Here is a 17,376-nt window from a genome sequence, read left to right on the forward strand (position 1 = left end):
CGGCCACATGACCATGGCGATGTCTTCGGCCAACCCTGGCTCTTTGGCTTTGAAACAGAGATGAGCACCGCCCCCTAGACGAACCTTTACTTTTACCTTAGATGGATTATACAGACGAAATTTAGAATGAAACCAACTAATCCTTCATTCATTCCTTGAGATTCCATGTTTCCAAGTTGAACCATGAAATTCTGATTTGTAGAACCATAGTACATGATGGCATTGCTGTATTTTTCCCAGGGACAAAATGTAAGTTCTTAAACACGTGAGTTGAACGTGGTTTATTTTAAAAAAACGCCAAGAGCAAAACCTGGTTCTTATGAATACTTGCCCATATATCTAACATAATTCTGCCCATCATTTATTAATTTATCCTCAAGTATGAATATCTGAAAGGTTTTTTTTTTTAAATCCTTAATGACCAGAAGTTCTCTGCAATTCTTCTAAGTCTGAAAAATCATACTCTAGGGATGGCTTCACAATGGTCTCGACTTGCCTCAACCTTATTTTTAATTTCTGCTGTGCAGTACTATATTCAGCTAAAAGTCTAGCAAATCTTGTTTGTAAATTATCTAGCATTCCTTCTATTTGGCTAACCTTTTGCTCAAGGTTTTCTGGGTTTCTTTTCATGTTCATTTGCTCCAAATCCAGTAGTCCATCTTTCATAAGGATTTGCTTTCCCTTCTCTTCCAACAAAGTCTTTGCCTCTGGATATTCTATTAAAGCTTCCATCAGATCATCTTTATGCAAACAAAACAAATCTGAATAGCCCAGGCTTCTAATATTAGCTGTCCTCCGATTTCCAGCTTTGCTACCTTTAATGTTAAGGATGCTAATCTCTCCAAAATAGCTGCCATCACTAAGAACCACAAACTGAGTTATTCCATCATCAGCTACCACGGCGAGTTTTCCTTCTTTGATAATGTACATTTCTCGCCCAATATCACCTTTCCGGCAGATATAATCACCAGGACTATATACCTGAGGTTGTAGTTTCAAGACCAGCTCAACTAACAGGCCAGCTTCACAGTCTGAAAAAATCTGGACTTTTTTTAACGTCTCCAAATGCACATTAATAGCAATTTCTGCTCGTAATTTATCTGGAAGAAATTTCAAGACTTCTTTTTCGTCTATGGCCTTTTTATTTGTCCACAAATAATCAAACCACTTGATAACCCGTTTTTCTAAATCTTTGCTTACATTGCGAAACTGCATGTACTGCTTGATAGCATCGATCTTTGCTTGAAATTCCTCCCGGGCAGCATTCATATTAGAGATCATGGAACCAATATTACCAACAATGGTAGCAAAGATTAATACACCGACCAAGAAATCAACAACAACAAACCAATACTCAATATCTTGCACAGGAGGAGGTGTTTCACCAATAGTTGTCAATGTCAGTGTTGACCAATAGAGGCTGTACACATATTTTCTAGCAAGCCTGCCAAATTCAGGATGAGAAATATTAGGATAGACCCATGTGTCTGTTCCAAAGCCAATTGCTTTGGACAGGGAGAAATACATACAAGCATTCCAGTGGATGATAATTATAATGTACATGACAAGATTAGAGATTCTGAAGATATTTGGATAACTTGTTCTCGTTTCTGTTTGCTGGAAGAATTCAAACATACGTGATATTCTAAGTAATCTGTTTATTCTTATTTCTGGGTAATTCAGTCCAAATATGAAGTAAAGTAGATCAGATGGTATGATGGACAGCAGATCTAATTTGAATTGCGATGTTTCCTTGTATCTTTTCTTCAGCTTAGATTTTTCTTTCACCAACAAGCCTTGCTCCAAGTAACCTGAAGCAAAATGTAAGCAATTCTTTATGGTACAAATCTGTTTTTAACTGATGAAAAGAGGTAAACAGAATTTATCAGTAAATCTATAACTAGGGGCATCTCTGTCATCTTTGCAAGTAGTGAGAATTTTGACCCTTTTCCAGTTCACATTTAAAACTAAAATGTGAAGAACCAAAACAACATTTAGAAATTTATCATCTTTTTTTCTCCAACAATACTTTGTTAGGGCACTGAACTTCCATGAAACTTTATCACACTTAACATTCTGAATTAACTTCTTAATGTGATCGTTCATTATATAAAATCGTGCACAAACACTGATAAGTGCTTTTATATTTTTATGCAGGGCTTACAGTTTCCCCATAATTTCAAAGCCCAGAAACTGAGCAGCTCTTTCAAACTAGGATTTGGCTTTGGTTTGTGATAATTAGGAATACTTGAAGTGCTATTTGTGAGGGAATTTGGAAGACCACCTATTTCTGTCCAGCATTACGGATAGTTAAGATAATCATCCCCAGAAATTAAAAAAAATGGGGGTCTGAAATGTATTATATTTATTTAGATCAGTGGTTCCCAACATGGGGCCCACGCCCCACAGGAGGGCAATTTGATTTTTAATTGGGGCAATTGTTTAAATCAAGTTAATGCCTTTTAGGCTTCCTCTGCATGATTAGAGCTCACTTTTTAAGTAAAGTAAGAATTATATGTCACAGTGGAAGCATCAGGATTTTAAAGATGCTTAGGTGAGGCATGGCTAAAAAAAGGTTGGGAACCACTGATTTAGATCCTATTTTAATTTAATTTTTAATACTCAACATACCTAATACTCTCTCCTCCTATTTTCCCCAAAACAGCAACTGTGTGAGATGGATTGGACTGACAATGAGTGACTGGTCACCCAGATAGCTTTCATGCTTAGGATGGGACTAGAACTCACAGTCTCCTAGTTTCTAGCCAGTGGTTAAGGCACTGAAACTAGTCTCCGAGTTTCAGTGACTGCATGAACTGCAATGATTCATTTAACAACTGCAATGATTTGCTTAACTGTGGCAAGAAAAGGTCGTAAAATGAGGCATGACTCATTTAACAACTGCCTTGCTTAGCAACATAAATGTTGGGCTCACTTGTGATCATAAGTTGAGGACTATGTGTATGATTGTACCTATTTTCAAGTGCGCAACAGAGGCAATAGAACACCTTCTTACCTGTCCTTGTTCGCACAAACATGTCAGCAATATAAATAAAATCTGCAGAATAGTCCAAAATCAACCACATTTCTAAATTGTTATGGTTAAGTTCATCAAAACAGGCCCTGAGTAAGAAACAAATGACACCAGAAATTAAAAAGTAAGCATCAAATATCATAATCAACAATAAAAGTTGTTCGTTTCGGTGGAATTGTGGAGGGACTGCGTGGCATTTTAGGAAGACATTCTGGAGTTGAGTCGGAATTGCAAACTGAATGGACTACAAAATTTGATTGTGTAGCGTAGTCATTCTACTTTATCTGAAATGAATACTTGCGTATCAAGTATGGGAGATCACTTCCGGTCCCCAAAGGTGACGGACGTTACCGTCCACTGCTCGTCTCCCCGATGGGCTCCTTTTAGAAGTACAGGTGGTCTTGGAGGGACCACCTGCCGTAGGGCGGCTTGCTGGAACCCCCAGAATCAGCGGCAGCCATGGGGGGGTTTCCAGCTTCGCCTCAGAAGCCGGGGAGCATGTGGGTTGCATAGCACAGCTGTGTGCCTTCGCCGAATGGATTCCGGAAGGAAATAATCAATTATAAGTTGCGGCAGAAGTGCTGGAGGTGAGAAGTTTGCTCCAATCTTTTAACATCATTTAATTGATGAGCAGCAGCTTTTTGTAAGTTGTGGATTCAATCTATTTGAAGTTGCAAGATTGGAGGGGGGGTTTTCCACCCCCCTCGGGTATGGGGGTCATTCTTACAACAAGAAGGGACTGGAGAGAGTTCAAAGGACAAGAAGAACTGAAAAAAGAGGTGGCAGACTTTAAAGAACAGCTCAGAGATGTACATCAGCAAACAACAGAAAATAAACAGAGGGTTGGTATGCTGGAGGAGGGCATGGTTGGTCTGAGGGAGGAGGTGAAGGCAACTCAGAAAGGGAATAGAGAATTGGAAAATTTTGTGGTAAAGATGGAACTTGAAAGAATGTCCCTTTTTCTCAGATTCCAGAACCTACCTGGCATAATTATAATTGTGACAACTGTTACCTCCTGGAAACATATTCTTACCTGGTTATTTATAGGGTACGGTTTTAAATTTAACTGATTTTAGGGTTTTTAGAACCAGATTTATATTCTTCCGTACAGTTCTTTTTAAATTTTTAACCTCCTCCTTATGTGCATTTATACCTGTAGTTATATTTGCATTTGATACTTATTGTTTGTTGTGTGGACTGTACACCGCCCCGAGTCCTTTTCGGGAGAGGGGGCGGTCTAGAAATTCGAAGAAAATAAAAATAAATAAATACCCGAGACAGAAGATGAAGATCTTAAGGATACTGTGTGTACAATCTTAGCAGAATATATTAAGAGAGATAAAGAACAGTTGCAGTGGGATATGGATCTGGTTTACAGGATCAATTCAGAATATGCCAGAACACATAATGTTCCAAGGGAAGTACACGTTAAATTTCTTAGGAAGTCCACGAGGGATGAGGTTTTAGGGGCCCAAAGGGGGGGGCACTAAAATATAAAGATAAAGAAATTGCCATTCTTAAACAAATTCCGAAAAAAATAAGAGATAAGAGGAGGAAGTATTCCTCCTTATCAAAGAAATTATATAAGAAAGGAGTTTGGTTTAGATGGTTATTGCCAGAAGGAATGTTGATCTTCTGGGAGGGAAATAGAATTAGAATAAATACAGTTGTGGAGGAAGAGGCCTTCATGAAAAAACATAGTGCCCTCCTAAAGGACGAAATCACAAGAGGTACTGAAAAAGGTGACAATACACAAGATATGAGGGAGGGAGGGGCTGTGGCTCCACCAGAGGACAGGGGGAAGGGAGCAATATTGAAAAGATTCAGGTTACAAAAATAAATGTATTTGAAATATCATTGTAATTGTTGATATATTAGAAAGTGGCAAAAGAGATGATTGAACATATGGTTGATACAATGTATAACAAGATGCTGTTTCTGCTTATCTTTTATCTTTTGTTTTTTTTTCTCTGTAAAAGTTGTGAGATTTGGAGAGATTTCTACCTTTAGCACGATGTAGCTGCCAAAAAATTTTGTACATCCACCTACCCTTTCCTATAAATGTTTAAAAACCAATAAAATTCTTTTTTAAAAAAAGACTTGCGTATCCCTGCAAATTTCTCCGGTTTTGCAGAAAAACTGATAGCATGCCATTGATAAAGTTCAGATCTATTGTAACAGAATAGGAAGAACAGTGTTCAACTACATTGTCACCTTTCCCAACTAACAAATTTTAGTAAAAGCATTCATCAGCTGCAGTTGGACAATCAATTAAATATGAGTCAGCAGTGTGTTGCAGCAACCAAGAAGGCCAATGCAATCCTAAATTGCATTAAGAGATAGATTGAATCACAATCACATACTAATACCATTCTATACTGCATCCAGTTTTGGTCCCCACACTAAAAAAGATGATTAAACTCTAGAAAGAGTGAAGAGAAGAGCAACAAGGATGATTAGGGGCTTGGAGGCTAAAACATATGAAGAACTGGGCATGGCTAGTCTATTGAAAAGAACCAGGGCTGACATGTTAACAGTGTACCAATATTTGAGGGGCTGCCATAGAGAAGAAAGGGTCAACCTACGTATTTTCCAAAGCACCTGAGGGCTAGACAAGGAACAATGGAAGGAAACTGATCAAGGAGAGATTCAACCTAGAAATAAGGAGAAATTTTCTGATACCGTGTTTTCCATATGACCCAACCAAAAATAAGCCTAGCATGATTTTTCCGGATGCTCGTAATATAAGTCCTAACTCCCAAAATAAGCCCCAGATAAGATCACCAGCTAGATGGACACATTTCCCTGAAAATAAGACCTTACTGGAAAATAAGCCCTAATGCATCTTTTGGAGCAAAAATCAATATAAGACCTGGTCTTAATTTTGAGGAAACGTGATAGTAAGAACAATCAATCAATGAAAAACAGCCTGCCTTCAGAAGTTGTGGGGGCTTCATCACTGGAAGCTTTCAAGAAGAGACTGGACTGCCACTTGTCAGAAATGGTATAAGGTCTCTTTCTTGAGCAAGAGGTTGGACTAGATGACCTACAAGGTCCTTCCAACTCTCTTGAATGTAGGGCTTAAATTGGGATGAGGTGGAGGGTTTAAGGAAGTGGAGATTAGGTAGATTATGCAAACACAGGTTGCATGTGAAAGAGATTACAAGTATCTTACCTATTAAAAACTGTAATGTGTAAAAAGATATTGTGTTTAATGAGACCATCTGTTTGAAACCTTTGGAGTTTCTCAAAGCTACATGAGTTGCTTTGGAGAAGCAGGATGTTAACAGCACTGGGCATGCAAGCCATCACCCCAGCTGAGCTCATCCATGCATGCACATGCACCTCCCACTAGCCAGCTAATTTTCAGGTCTCTTCTGCGCGTGAACGGGGTGGGGGGTGGGGAGTTATTGCACCCGTGGTTTCAGCACACAATGATAAAAAGGTTAGCCATCACTGACCTAGGATTCATAAAAATCAATAGAAATTGGGGCTTATAGATTTCAGTAACTATATTTATAAGCCAACATTATCTTCACATGATAATTACAAGCCTGGGATAAATCTCTAAGCAGGGGAAGAAAGTGCTATTCCTTTTTAAATTAAGCTTCCTTGAAACATAGGATGTTACATCATTATGGAAATCAGCGATTGCCTAAATCAACCATACATTCAAACAGACATTCCGTTTCTAATTTAAAATTTTGAATGTTCAGCAAATAGCAATTTATAAAACATTTTCGGAATCTTTGAAGAGTTTACGGACAATTTGTCAGCAGCGATTAGAATGGCTGTTGAGTATTCTTATGTGAATATTCTTATTCCCATAATTGCAGATTGGAGAATAACACACATTTTACACTCTGTTACGTTGAATTTTGCCGAGACCTCCATTGTTCACAGATGTATTCTGACCGAGGCTTCCCAAGAGCCTGAAGCAAACTCCTTGTCCTGACGAAAACCCCTTTTATTAATTGACTGTGAATTCTGCTCATTCACATCCAGCAAAGTCTTTCAAGGGAGGATTTACAGCCACAGACCTTATCTGGCTTGGAGAGCTGACAGGCCAATATCCGCAAAACTTGACAAGGAGTCTCGGAGAGTCCCGAGGCAAACTCCACTCCCCTTTCAGTCCTCTTTTATTTCCTCTGGGAGGGGCCATTCATCGTCCACTTGTGGCCTTACTCCAAAGTCGACCCCTGTTCTTTAGCTGTTCCCTTCGTCTGGCAACTCTGTGCATGCACACACTGGGAACAGGCTCCAACTGTTCATCTGCCTCACTGATGTCTGACTCTGAAGGCAACTGATAACTGGCATACGGCCCTGGCCCCCTCTCTGCCTCCACAGAGCCCTTGTCTCAGCCTTCGCCAGCCTCCAGGACTGGCCCATCTTCCTCCCCAACCTCCTCACTGGCCGAATCTGCTGCCAGCTCCACTGGCCGCTGGTGGGCCACAACAAAATGTTTCTTAACCCACAACTCTGGACAACCAATATTTTCTCAATATACTTAACTCACCTGTCTTTGTCGTGGATCATATTTTCTGCTTATTTATTTATTAAATGCATGTGCCACACAATTCCCTACAACTCTGAGTAACTTACAGGTGAAAACAGCTTCAAAGAATGCAACAAGAATTAAAAATAAAGATTAAGAAAGTTCTTTCTCTGTTTAAAGCAACCAATTGCTTTGATGGATAACAATTATGGGAGTTGAAGCTCACGAGAGCTGGATGACGCCAAGTTGGGAAGCTGAGCTTAAGATACAGCAACACTTGTAATATGGTCAGCTTTTGTATAGTATTACAATACCTAGCGATGATCATTGTCCAATTGTACATGACGGGCACTGTGATGCAGAACAACCAGTTGTAATAAAGGTTTCCAGAGGGATCAATGACAAATATTTCATTCTTCCCCCTGAAGAGCAAGCAGAAGGAAAAATTATCCATTCATACATTAACCATTCATACAAAATGGTGGCTCAAGTTGAAGCAGAAATGATTTCACTGAATCAACTTTTTCTTAGAAATCTCTATAATTTAATTTTGCCTCCAGGTGTTGCAAAATGAAAATATTCTGTTTGGATGCCAAGATACAGGTAGTTATCTACCACAGGGGTCACCAATCTTTTGGACCTCAGGGATCACTAAATTCATAATTTTAAATCCTGCTGACCACTAATATGAATCCAGTGCGCCGCTTGCTGAAATGCCTGGACTCCCAGTGATGGGATGGGGTCCTTCAGGCACTTAGCTTGGCTGCCTGTTTCTGCAACCTTAAACACTCAATTTGGACCCATTTCCCACAGAAAACAAAACACCGGGATCTTTCATCTCTATCTATCATCTATCTATCTATCTATCTATCTATCTATCTATCTATCTATCTATCTATCTATCTATCATCTATCTATCTATCATCTATCTATCTATCTATCTATCTATCTATCTATCTATCTATCTATCTATCTATCATCTATTATCTATCTATCTATCTATCTATCTATCTATCTATCATCTATCTATCTATCATCTATCTATCTATCTATCTATCTATCTATCTATCTATCTATCTATCTGTATCTCTCTCTCTCTCTCTCTCTCATCTCTCTCTCTCATCTCTCTCTCTCTTTCTCTCTCATCTCTGTCTCTGAAGTGAGGCGTGGGAGGAGTCACAGATGGGTATTGTCACAGCCCTTTTGCCCTGGAGGCTGAGGTAAATCTTGAGGCCACACCTCCGTACCTCCTCTGACCTCCCAGATTAACCTCAGTCTTCGGCCCAGAAGGAGTGTTTTACCTGACTCTCCCTCACTTCGAAGACAAAGGTTTTTTTCTAAGGTTTTTTTCCTTTTTCTAGTTCTTCTAGGTTTTTTCCCCTAGACCTTTAGGTTTTTTTTCCTTTCGTTTTACCTTCGGATCTGCTCCTCTCTCCACCCGTGCTCAGCGCTGCTGGCAGGCAAGCCTCGCCGCGTATCAGTGTGACCCCCAAGTGGCTGGACGGCCGCGTAAAGGAGGAAGTAGCCGCTGCGCCACGAGGTCCGTGGGGACGACTACAGGACCTCCAGGAGACCTCCGCAAGGCGCCAGCAAATGAGGAACCGGCCAGGGCCTTCCTCCAACGTTCCCGAGCCTTGGAGATCGGGTCACAGTTTGGCGGCCATTTTGGATTCCCCGCCATCTTGGAGCACGTGGGAGAGCGCGTGACCCTCCTACGGAGGCTGAGAGCACTCAGAAGACACCGCTGTAGCTGGAAGAGGCTACAAGAGGAGGCCTTAACTCTGCCGGCAATCCGGGGAGGGCCCAGAATCAGCGGTGAGCCGGCAATCGAGGCGCAGAGCGGTGCCAATCCTTGGAAGAGCGTGTGGCTTGGAGGATCAAGCCACACAGAGAGAAGAGGCCGGCAAGGAGAGAGGAGGTGGTACAGTAACAGTGAGTACTATGGCAGAGGCGGCGAGGAGCGAGGGTGCCGGGCCTAGAACCCCAGGGGATTCGGATCCAGGTGAGGGGACCTCCAGGCGGGTTCCCCCAGTCCCCAGAGGGAGGTTCTCCACCAAGAAAGGCGCCCCCAGACCCCATAGGAAGGGAACCTCTGGGAAGGAGGTTCGAATTACCAGAGCCTCTGTGAGAAGGTTCAGGGCCACCATCAGCCCTTCCCCTTCCAGATCTCGCTTCCCCTGCAGGCTTCCTGTTCTGGAAGAGACCAGGGGGACATCCCCGGGCTCCCCAAGGGGCTCAGGCAGAGGGCGCAGCTCCCTGTCGCCCCCCCTTTTCGCCTGCCCACCCATCTGAGGCTAGGGGAGACCCTTTGGGCACAGGGCACCAGCCCTGCCAGACATTGACTGGCACCCCAATCCCCTGAACCTAGGGAATTTTTGCAACCCTCAGAACTGCATCCCTCCCTTCCAGAGCTTCCTGATAGCTTCCAGGAGGTGTTAGCCAGGGCCATTGCCCAGGGGATTGCTTCTGGGATGAAGCACCAGTCACAGGGTGCCAGGAGTAGGTCTTCCCGGGACCAGTCCAGGGGACATCAGGATCACCCCAGGAACACCTCCACCAGGTCACCCTCCCCCTCCACTGCCAGTGAGGTTTCGGATTTGGAGGAAGGGGAGTTGAAGGAGGTGGGGTTCTCTGAGGATGAAGACGCCAGGCCCCTGAGGCGCCTAACATTACCGGGCTCTTTCCCCCCTCCCTTTTTAGCTCCTTACTTCGTAAGGCCAGGGCTACAGCGGATCTGGACCCCCCTCCAGAGTCTACTCCTACGACTACCATCCCCATCACCAGAGGGGAAACAAGAAGGGGCCCTTCCACAGGCCCCAGGTGGAAAAGGAGGAGATCCCTACTCCAGAGATGTTTCTAGAGGTGCTTAAATCCCAGTGGGTTAAGCCAGGATCTTTTCCCAACCCGGGGGGCAATGAGCGTAGATTCTATAATCTCAATTCTACCTTTGCCCAAGCTCTGCAGGTAGTGCCCAAGGCGGAGATGATCATGTGTATGTCCTTCCAGGCTATAACCCGGGCTATTAGGGTGGCTGCAACCACCTCCTTTTTTAACAGGTCAACAGTACTGTGGCTAGAACAGCTGAGAGACAGGACTTCACCCACAGAGGTGCGTTTACTGCAAGAGATCAGAAGGTGCTGGCAGCCACTCGGTGTTCGGTGGACACCACACTGGATGCAGTTAAGTATGCCTCTCGAGCTTTGTTGTCCTCTGTAGCTTCCAGGCGCCTGTTGTGGCTACGTCACTGGCAGGCGGAGTCTCGAGCTAAATGGCACCTGGCAGGAGCTAACTACATCAGGGACAAGCTGTTCGGTTCTTCACTGGATCCAATCCTGGTGGAAGACAAGAATAAGCAGAAGGTCTTCCCGGCCACGACCAGATGGTCAGAATACTGACTGGCCTCGTACCCCAGGAGAGCATCTTAGCGCCCGCCTGACATGGACCACCAGAATCAGAGGTACCCGGTTCCCAGGTTCCACAGATAGGGGGACAGGCAGTTCTCTAGGGACAGATTCAGAGGTCAGCAGCAGAGCAAGCGGCCCTTTCGAGGAAGGGGTGGCCGCCCTTTCCGCAGTTTCAAGTGATCCGAGTGGGGATCGCCCCATTGGCGGTTGCCTCTCCTTATTTGCGGATGCCTGGGATCGCGTCACATCGGACGAATGGGTCCTCCAGACGGTCAAGCTCGGGCTCCAGCTGGAGTTCTGCTCGCAGCCCCCGAATAGATTCCGCACCTTCGCCTCTTCCAGAGATCCGGCCAAACGGGCCCTTATGGCCAAGGCCATAAAACACCTGTTAGACATCAGAGCTATAGAGAGAGTACCAGAGGGGGAGAAGGGTTCTGGATTTTACTTGAACCTGTTCCTGGTCCCCAAGAGTTCAGGGGGATGGAGGGCCATTTTGGACCTTAAATTGCTCAACTCCAGAGTGGTGTACCGTAGGTTCAAGAAGGCCTCGCTGAAGTCCATCCTAGAGGGCATCAGACAGGACGATTACCTGGCTTCCATCGACCTCACAGTGGCTTATTTACATATCAGAATCACCCCGGAACATCGTAGATTCCTCAGATTCTCCCACAAGGGCAGCCACTTCCAGTATAGAGCCCTCCCCTTTGGGCTGGCCTCAGCTCCCAGGACCTTTACCAAGGTGCTGGCCACAGCCACGGGTCACCTTCGTTCCTTCCCAGTCCATCTCCATTGCTACCTGGATGATATCCTAGTCCTAGCCAGGTCTCCAGATACGGCTAGGCAGGACCTGGGTCTCACCATCAACATGCTAACGTCCCTGAGGTTCTCGATCAGTCTAGCCCCTACTACCAGACTCCAACACCTAGGGTCCATTATAGATTCGGTGTCTGGAGAGGTTTTCCTTTCCCGGGAACGTAGGGACAGCATCGTCCAGCTGGTCCAGGAGATATGCAGGTTACGCTCTGTCCCTGTAGTTCTTCTTTCCAGGCTCCTTGGGAAATTCATTTCTTGCATAGGGATCGTGCCTTGGGCTCGTCTCCACGCCAGGGAGCTCCAGTGGTTCCTGCTCCCACACCAGAGAGCCGGAACAAGCGACATCAGCTTCAAGGTCTGGGTGTCACCCCAGGTCCTCCTATCGCTCCGTTGGTGGTTGATCCCAGCCCTAGACAAGGGGTCACTCTTCAGAGAATGAACAAGGAAGGTACTCATGACGGACGCGAGCCTGTTTGGCTGGGGAGCTCACCTGGAGGCCCAGATAGCCCAGGGCCGCTGGACTCCAACCAACCTGCGCAACAACATCAACTGGTTGGAGCTCAGGGCCATCCATCTGGCTCTACGCCACTTCAGGACTACGGTGACCGACCATCATGTCCTGGTTCTGATGGACAACATAGCAGCCAAGGCCCAGGTGAACAGACAGGGAGGCACCCACTCCAAGGCCCTGTGCGACGAGGCCTTCCGATTGGGGAACTGGGCAGAGAGGAACCTCCGATCCATCAGAGCAGAACACATCTCGGGGACAGAGAACCAGCAGGCGGACTGGCTCAGCAGGGAGATAGTCGACAATGGAGAGTGGCAGCTCCATCCTGACATCTTCCTACAGATCTGCGAGAGGTTCAGACGCCCGATGGTGGATCTCTTTGCAACCCCAGCTGCCAGCTCTTGAACACCCTGCTGCCTACCTTCGTGTCGAGGTTCCCGTCCAGAGGCGCCACGGATGCTCTTCATTGTAGATGGCCACCCATCTACCTCCCCTTCCCCTCATTCCCGGGGTCCTGAGGAAGTTAGTGGCAGAGAGAGCAGAGATGGTTCTAGTGGCTCCCCTTTGGCCACGTCGTCCCTGGCTAGGAGACCTGGTGGAGCTGTCTTCAGCCCCCCACTGGAAGCTCCCACTAGGGGAGGTGTCCCTTCACCAGGGGTCTCTGGAACACCCGGACCCGGAGTGGCTCCATTTGACCGCCTGGCGATTGAGCGAGAACAACTGAGAGGGGAACACTTCTCCGCAGAGGTCATTAAGACCATTGAAGCGTCCAGGAGGCAGTCCACCACTCGCATTTACAATGCCTCCTGGGCCGCTTTTGCGGACTGGTGCCAAGCAAGAGGCCTTGTCCCGGCTTCGGCTTCCATGCCCCAGGTTCTGGACTTCCTACAGGAAGGGCTGAACAAAGGTCTGGCTCCCAGCACCCTCAAGAGACAAGTTTCTGCCCTCTCCACGGTCCTGGGGTGGTGGCGGACTCCCCGCCTTTGTCTCAACACTCAGTCCTAAGGTGTTTCCTTAGGGGAGCGGTGAATCTGAAACCCCCTGTGGTCCATCGTTTTCCTACTTGGGACTTAGCCACGGTCCTCCAGTCACTAACGGAGGCACCCTTTGAACCCTTGAGGGAGGTTTCCCTTCAATTCCTGACCCTTAAGGTTGTTTTCCTGGTTGCCATCACCTCAGCCAGGAGAGTTTCCAAGCTCAATGCTCTGTCCAGCAGGGCGGACCTCTGCACCTTCCTGGAGAACCAGGTCGTCTTCAGACTGGACCCCGCGTTCATGCCCAAGATCAACTCCCCATTCCACAGAGGACTAGAGATAGTTCTGCCGGATTTCTGCCCGCAGCCTTCCAGGGATAGAGAAAGATCTTGGCACCGACTAGACGTGAGAAGAGCCCTGCGCATCTACCTGAAGCGCACGGCACCCTTCAGGCTTTCAGAGGCCCTCTTCGTCTTCTTTCAGCATTCCACCCAAGGAGCCAAGGTTTCCCCGGCAACCGTTAGCAGGTGGATCAGAGCGGCCATTTCCAAAGCCTACGAGGCATGAGGTCTCCAGGTTCCAGAGGGCATCACCGCGCACTCCACCAGGAGTGCGGCCACCTCAACGGCCTGGGCCATTCAGGCTCCCATCGAGGAGATCTGCAGGGCTGCCGCTTGGTCTTCTCCATCGCCTTTCATCAGGCATTACCGGCTAGACATGTACGCCTCCGCGGACACGACCTTCGGGAGGAGGGTTCTTCAGGGAGTCCTGGACTCTCGGGGTGCTCAGGCCCATTGATTCCCTCCCAAGGACATCTAGCTTTGGTATGTCCCATATGTGACTCCTCCCACGCCTCACTTCGGAGACTGTCTCGAAGATGGCGTGGGAGTAGTCACATATGGGTAATGTCACAGCCCTTTTGCCCTGGAGGCTGAGGTAAATCTTGAGGTCACACTTCCGTACCTCCTCTGACCTCCCAGATTAACCGATGGTCATAGCAGACGCCATCTTTGAGACTTGCAGTTCAGGTAAGACCAACTGACATTCTCTCTATTTTTTTTTCTCTTTCTCTCCCTCATTCTGATTCTCCGGCGCTCTCTTGGTCTCATAGGTGCTTCTTCAGTCTTTGTTGGTGCTGGATGCATCTCAGTCACTCAGGGAGGTGCATGACTTGCTCTTCTCCCCAAGACACTGGCCCGCCCAGCTGCAGCTGATGTTCCACATCGTAATGGGCTCCAGGAGGAGGAGGGGACACCATTTTCTCCACTGTGAAGTGTGCTAAATTTAACTGTGCTGCAAGAGCAGCAAGCAGGCCATAGAGGCACCAACAGCAGCAGCAAAGAGAAACGGCTGGGTTGGGCCAGTGTCTCAGGGCTAAGAGGAAGTCACACGTCCCCCCGTGCAACTGAGGTTCGCGGATCACTAACAAGGACTGCAAGAAATGCCTGTGAGACCCAGCAGAGATGAAGCTTCGCTCCCGTTCTGGAATATGGACCAAAGCTCCACCCCCAAGTGAGGAGTGACAGGGCAAGGAGTGAGGCCAGCCAGTGGTGAGTTCAGGCGATAGGAAGTCACAGCAGGGGGATGAAAGAACTATGGGTTGCCACCACATGTTGCTTCGACCCACCTGTGCCGCCACCCCTTCTTGCCACAACAGCACCATTACCTCGTTCGAGCTGGCGAAGGCTGTGCTACTCCTTGCACGTTGCACCATCTGCAAAGTTGCAAGTTGCACATACCTCCCTCTACAATGGAGATTTCCAGTCCCACCACAAGCTGCCTGGCCAGTCCCATATTTCAGAGTTCAAGTCACAGGACTGCCCCATTGGTCATTCTGAAGCAGCTCCTCCACACGGTGCACTATAGACCACCAAAATTGTATCATGGACCACCAGTGGTCCGCGGACCATCAATTGGTGATCTCTGATCTACCATATAACCTTGGAACAGAAGAGAATCCAGGGTAATGGCCAGATTGTCCTCTCTCAAAACCCCAAAGTGGATGATGTCAAAAGATGAGAACTGCACTACCCCTTTCTCATGTCCTACCCCTTTCAATTGTCCATCGTGTCACAGTCCAAGGAGAAGGCTAAAGCACCAGCAGGCATGGAGGACAGTGCTTTCCAGATGTGGCTTGTTAGCATTGCCTTCCTAACTAATGTGGGTGCAAATAGGCATGACAAACGGTTGTTGTCACTTGTAAGTAGTGAGCAAGTCCCACTAGGACCTAGCAGCAGGTGGCCTCCTAATCAATAGTATCAGTTACGTTACTGTAGGGCAGTGCTTCTCAATTATTTTCTGTCATGCCCCCCCTAGGAAGAAGAAAACATTTCGCGTCCCCCCCCCCCGCGCGCGACTGTAAATAGTATCATTTGTCTATAAAATTGTTATAAGTACACCTCTGCATAACATAGCACACCGGTCTTTCCTCGTCTCCCACCGTAGTCACATGCTTTCTTTCCTCTTTCCCTCTTACTTGTCTATCCTTCCTTCCACCCTCCCTTCCTCCTTCCCTTCCTTCCTGCCTCCCTTCCAGTTCCCTCCTTCCTCTTTCCCCCTGCCTGCCTTCTTTCCCTCCTGCTTATCTATGCTTCCTTCCTTCCTTGCACCTCCCTCCCTTCTGCCTGCCTGCCTTCTTTCCTCTTTCCCTATCCTCCTATCCTTCCTTTCTCCCTCCCTCTTTCCCTGCCTCCCTTCCAGTTCCCTCCTTCCTCTTTCCTCCTGCCTGCCTGCCTTCTTTCCCTCCTGCTTATCTATGCTTCCTTCCTTCCTTGCACCTCCCTCCCTTCTGCCTGCCTGCCTTCTTTCCTCTTTCCCTATCCTCCTATCCTTCCTTTCTCCCTCCCTCCTTCCCTGCCTCCCTTCCAGTTCCCTCCTTCCTCTTTCCTCCTGCCTGCCTGCCTTCTTTCCCTCCTGCTTATCTATGCTTCCTTCCTTCCTTGCACCTCCCTCCCTTCTGCCTGCCTGCCTTCTTTCCTCTTTCCCTATCCTCCTATCCTTCCTTTCTCCCTCCCTCCTTCCCTGCCTCCCTTCCAGTTCCCTCCTTCCTCTTTCCTCCTGCCTGCCTGCCTTCTTTCCCTCCTGCTTATCTATGCTTCCTTCCTTCCTTGCACCTCCCTCCCTTCTGCCTGCCTGCCTTCTTTCCTCTTTCCCTATCCTCCTATCCTTCCTTTCTCCCTCCCTCCTTCCCTGCCTCCCTTCCAGTTCCATTCTTCCCTCCTTCCTTCTGCCTCCTTCCTGCCTGCTTGCCTTCTTTCCTCTTTCCCTCCGGCGTGTCTGCTTTTCTTTCCTTCCTTCCACCTCCCTTCTGCCCTTCTTCCTCCCTGCCTGCCAGCAGCTCCTCCAGCATCCCAGCTGGAAGCAGCAGCACAACAGTCGCCGTTACCAGGGGCGAAGGGGTGGCGGTGGCAAGATTGGGCGACCGCCGCCCCTTTGTCCCTTCCCCAACAGCGGCTGTTGCGGTGGAGCTTCCAGACGGAATGCTGGCGGTGGAGCTGCTAGCGGGGAGGCGAGCTACGCGGTGGCGAAGACGGGCGGTCCCATGCTTCCCTCCCTCCCACCCCCGCCCGAGCAGGCTTCTTGCACAGCTCCAGCCCGCGGCTCCAATGAAAATCCACAGTCCGAAGTGCTGCCACTTCCAGGCGGGATATATTATGCCTCGCCCACGCCTTCGCCGCCGTTGCACCCAGATGGAAAGGGAGCCTTCGCACCCCCCTTTACGGAGCCTCGCGCCCCCCCAGGGGGGCGCGCCCCACTATTTGAGAACCGCTGCTGTAGGGAGTTGAAGTAGAATAGAGTTCCCCAATCTTTCTGGCTTTGCAGACCAGTAGGGGTCAGGAGAAGAGATGGTTCTGGGCAAGTGGCGGGCAAGCATGCATATATGCAGCTCCATTTACACACCTGCCACTCGCACAAATGAAACATGCACTCATGTGCTGGCCTGCTGTTCATGGAAGTGTGATGCACATGTATGCACGCTCTCCCACCACCTACACAACCCAGTTCTGAAAGGCTCAAGACTTGGTAGTGGGCCGTGGTCCAGCCCTTTTTTTTTGGGGGGGGGGTCAAAAGAAAATAAGACCATGTCTTATTTTAGGGGGAACACGGTACTACTGGGCAAACTGGTAGTAAAAAAAAATGCTCCAAAA

At 47.5% G+C, this 17,376-nt stretch overlaps 1 protein-coding gene across 4 annotated transcripts in view; it reads right to left on the minus strand.

Annotated features, from left to right (window-relative positions):
* Positions 1–271: 271 nt before the first annotated feature.
* The window catches only part of CNGA1 (cyclic nucleotide gated channel subunit alpha 1), a 29,288-nt gene continuing 12,183 nt past the window's right edge, over positions 272–17,376 (minus strand). For 2 of the 4 annotated variants that reach the window (XM_081958908.1, XM_081958909.1), the window contains 3 exons: positions 7,844–7,951; positions 3,017–3,123; positions 272–1,811 (listed from right to left, as the gene is read on the minus strand). In XM_081958908.1, the coding sequence (XP_081815034.1) occupies positions 415–1,811; positions 3,017–3,123; positions 7,844–7,951 (1,612 nt within the window). In that variant the 3' untranslated portion in view covers positions 272–414. The remainder of the gene's footprint in view (positions 1,812–3,016; positions 3,124–7,843; positions 7,952–17,376) is intronic. The other 2 variants (XM_081958910.1, XM_081958911.1) reach the window with 1 other exon arrangement.

Source organism: Natrix helvetica (genome assembly GCF_964273705.1).
Source record: "Natrix helvetica genome assembly, chromosome: 7".
In the NCBI taxonomy this organism is placed as follows: Eukaryota; Metazoa; Chordata; class Lepidosauria; order Squamata; family Natricidae; genus Natrix; species Natrix helvetica.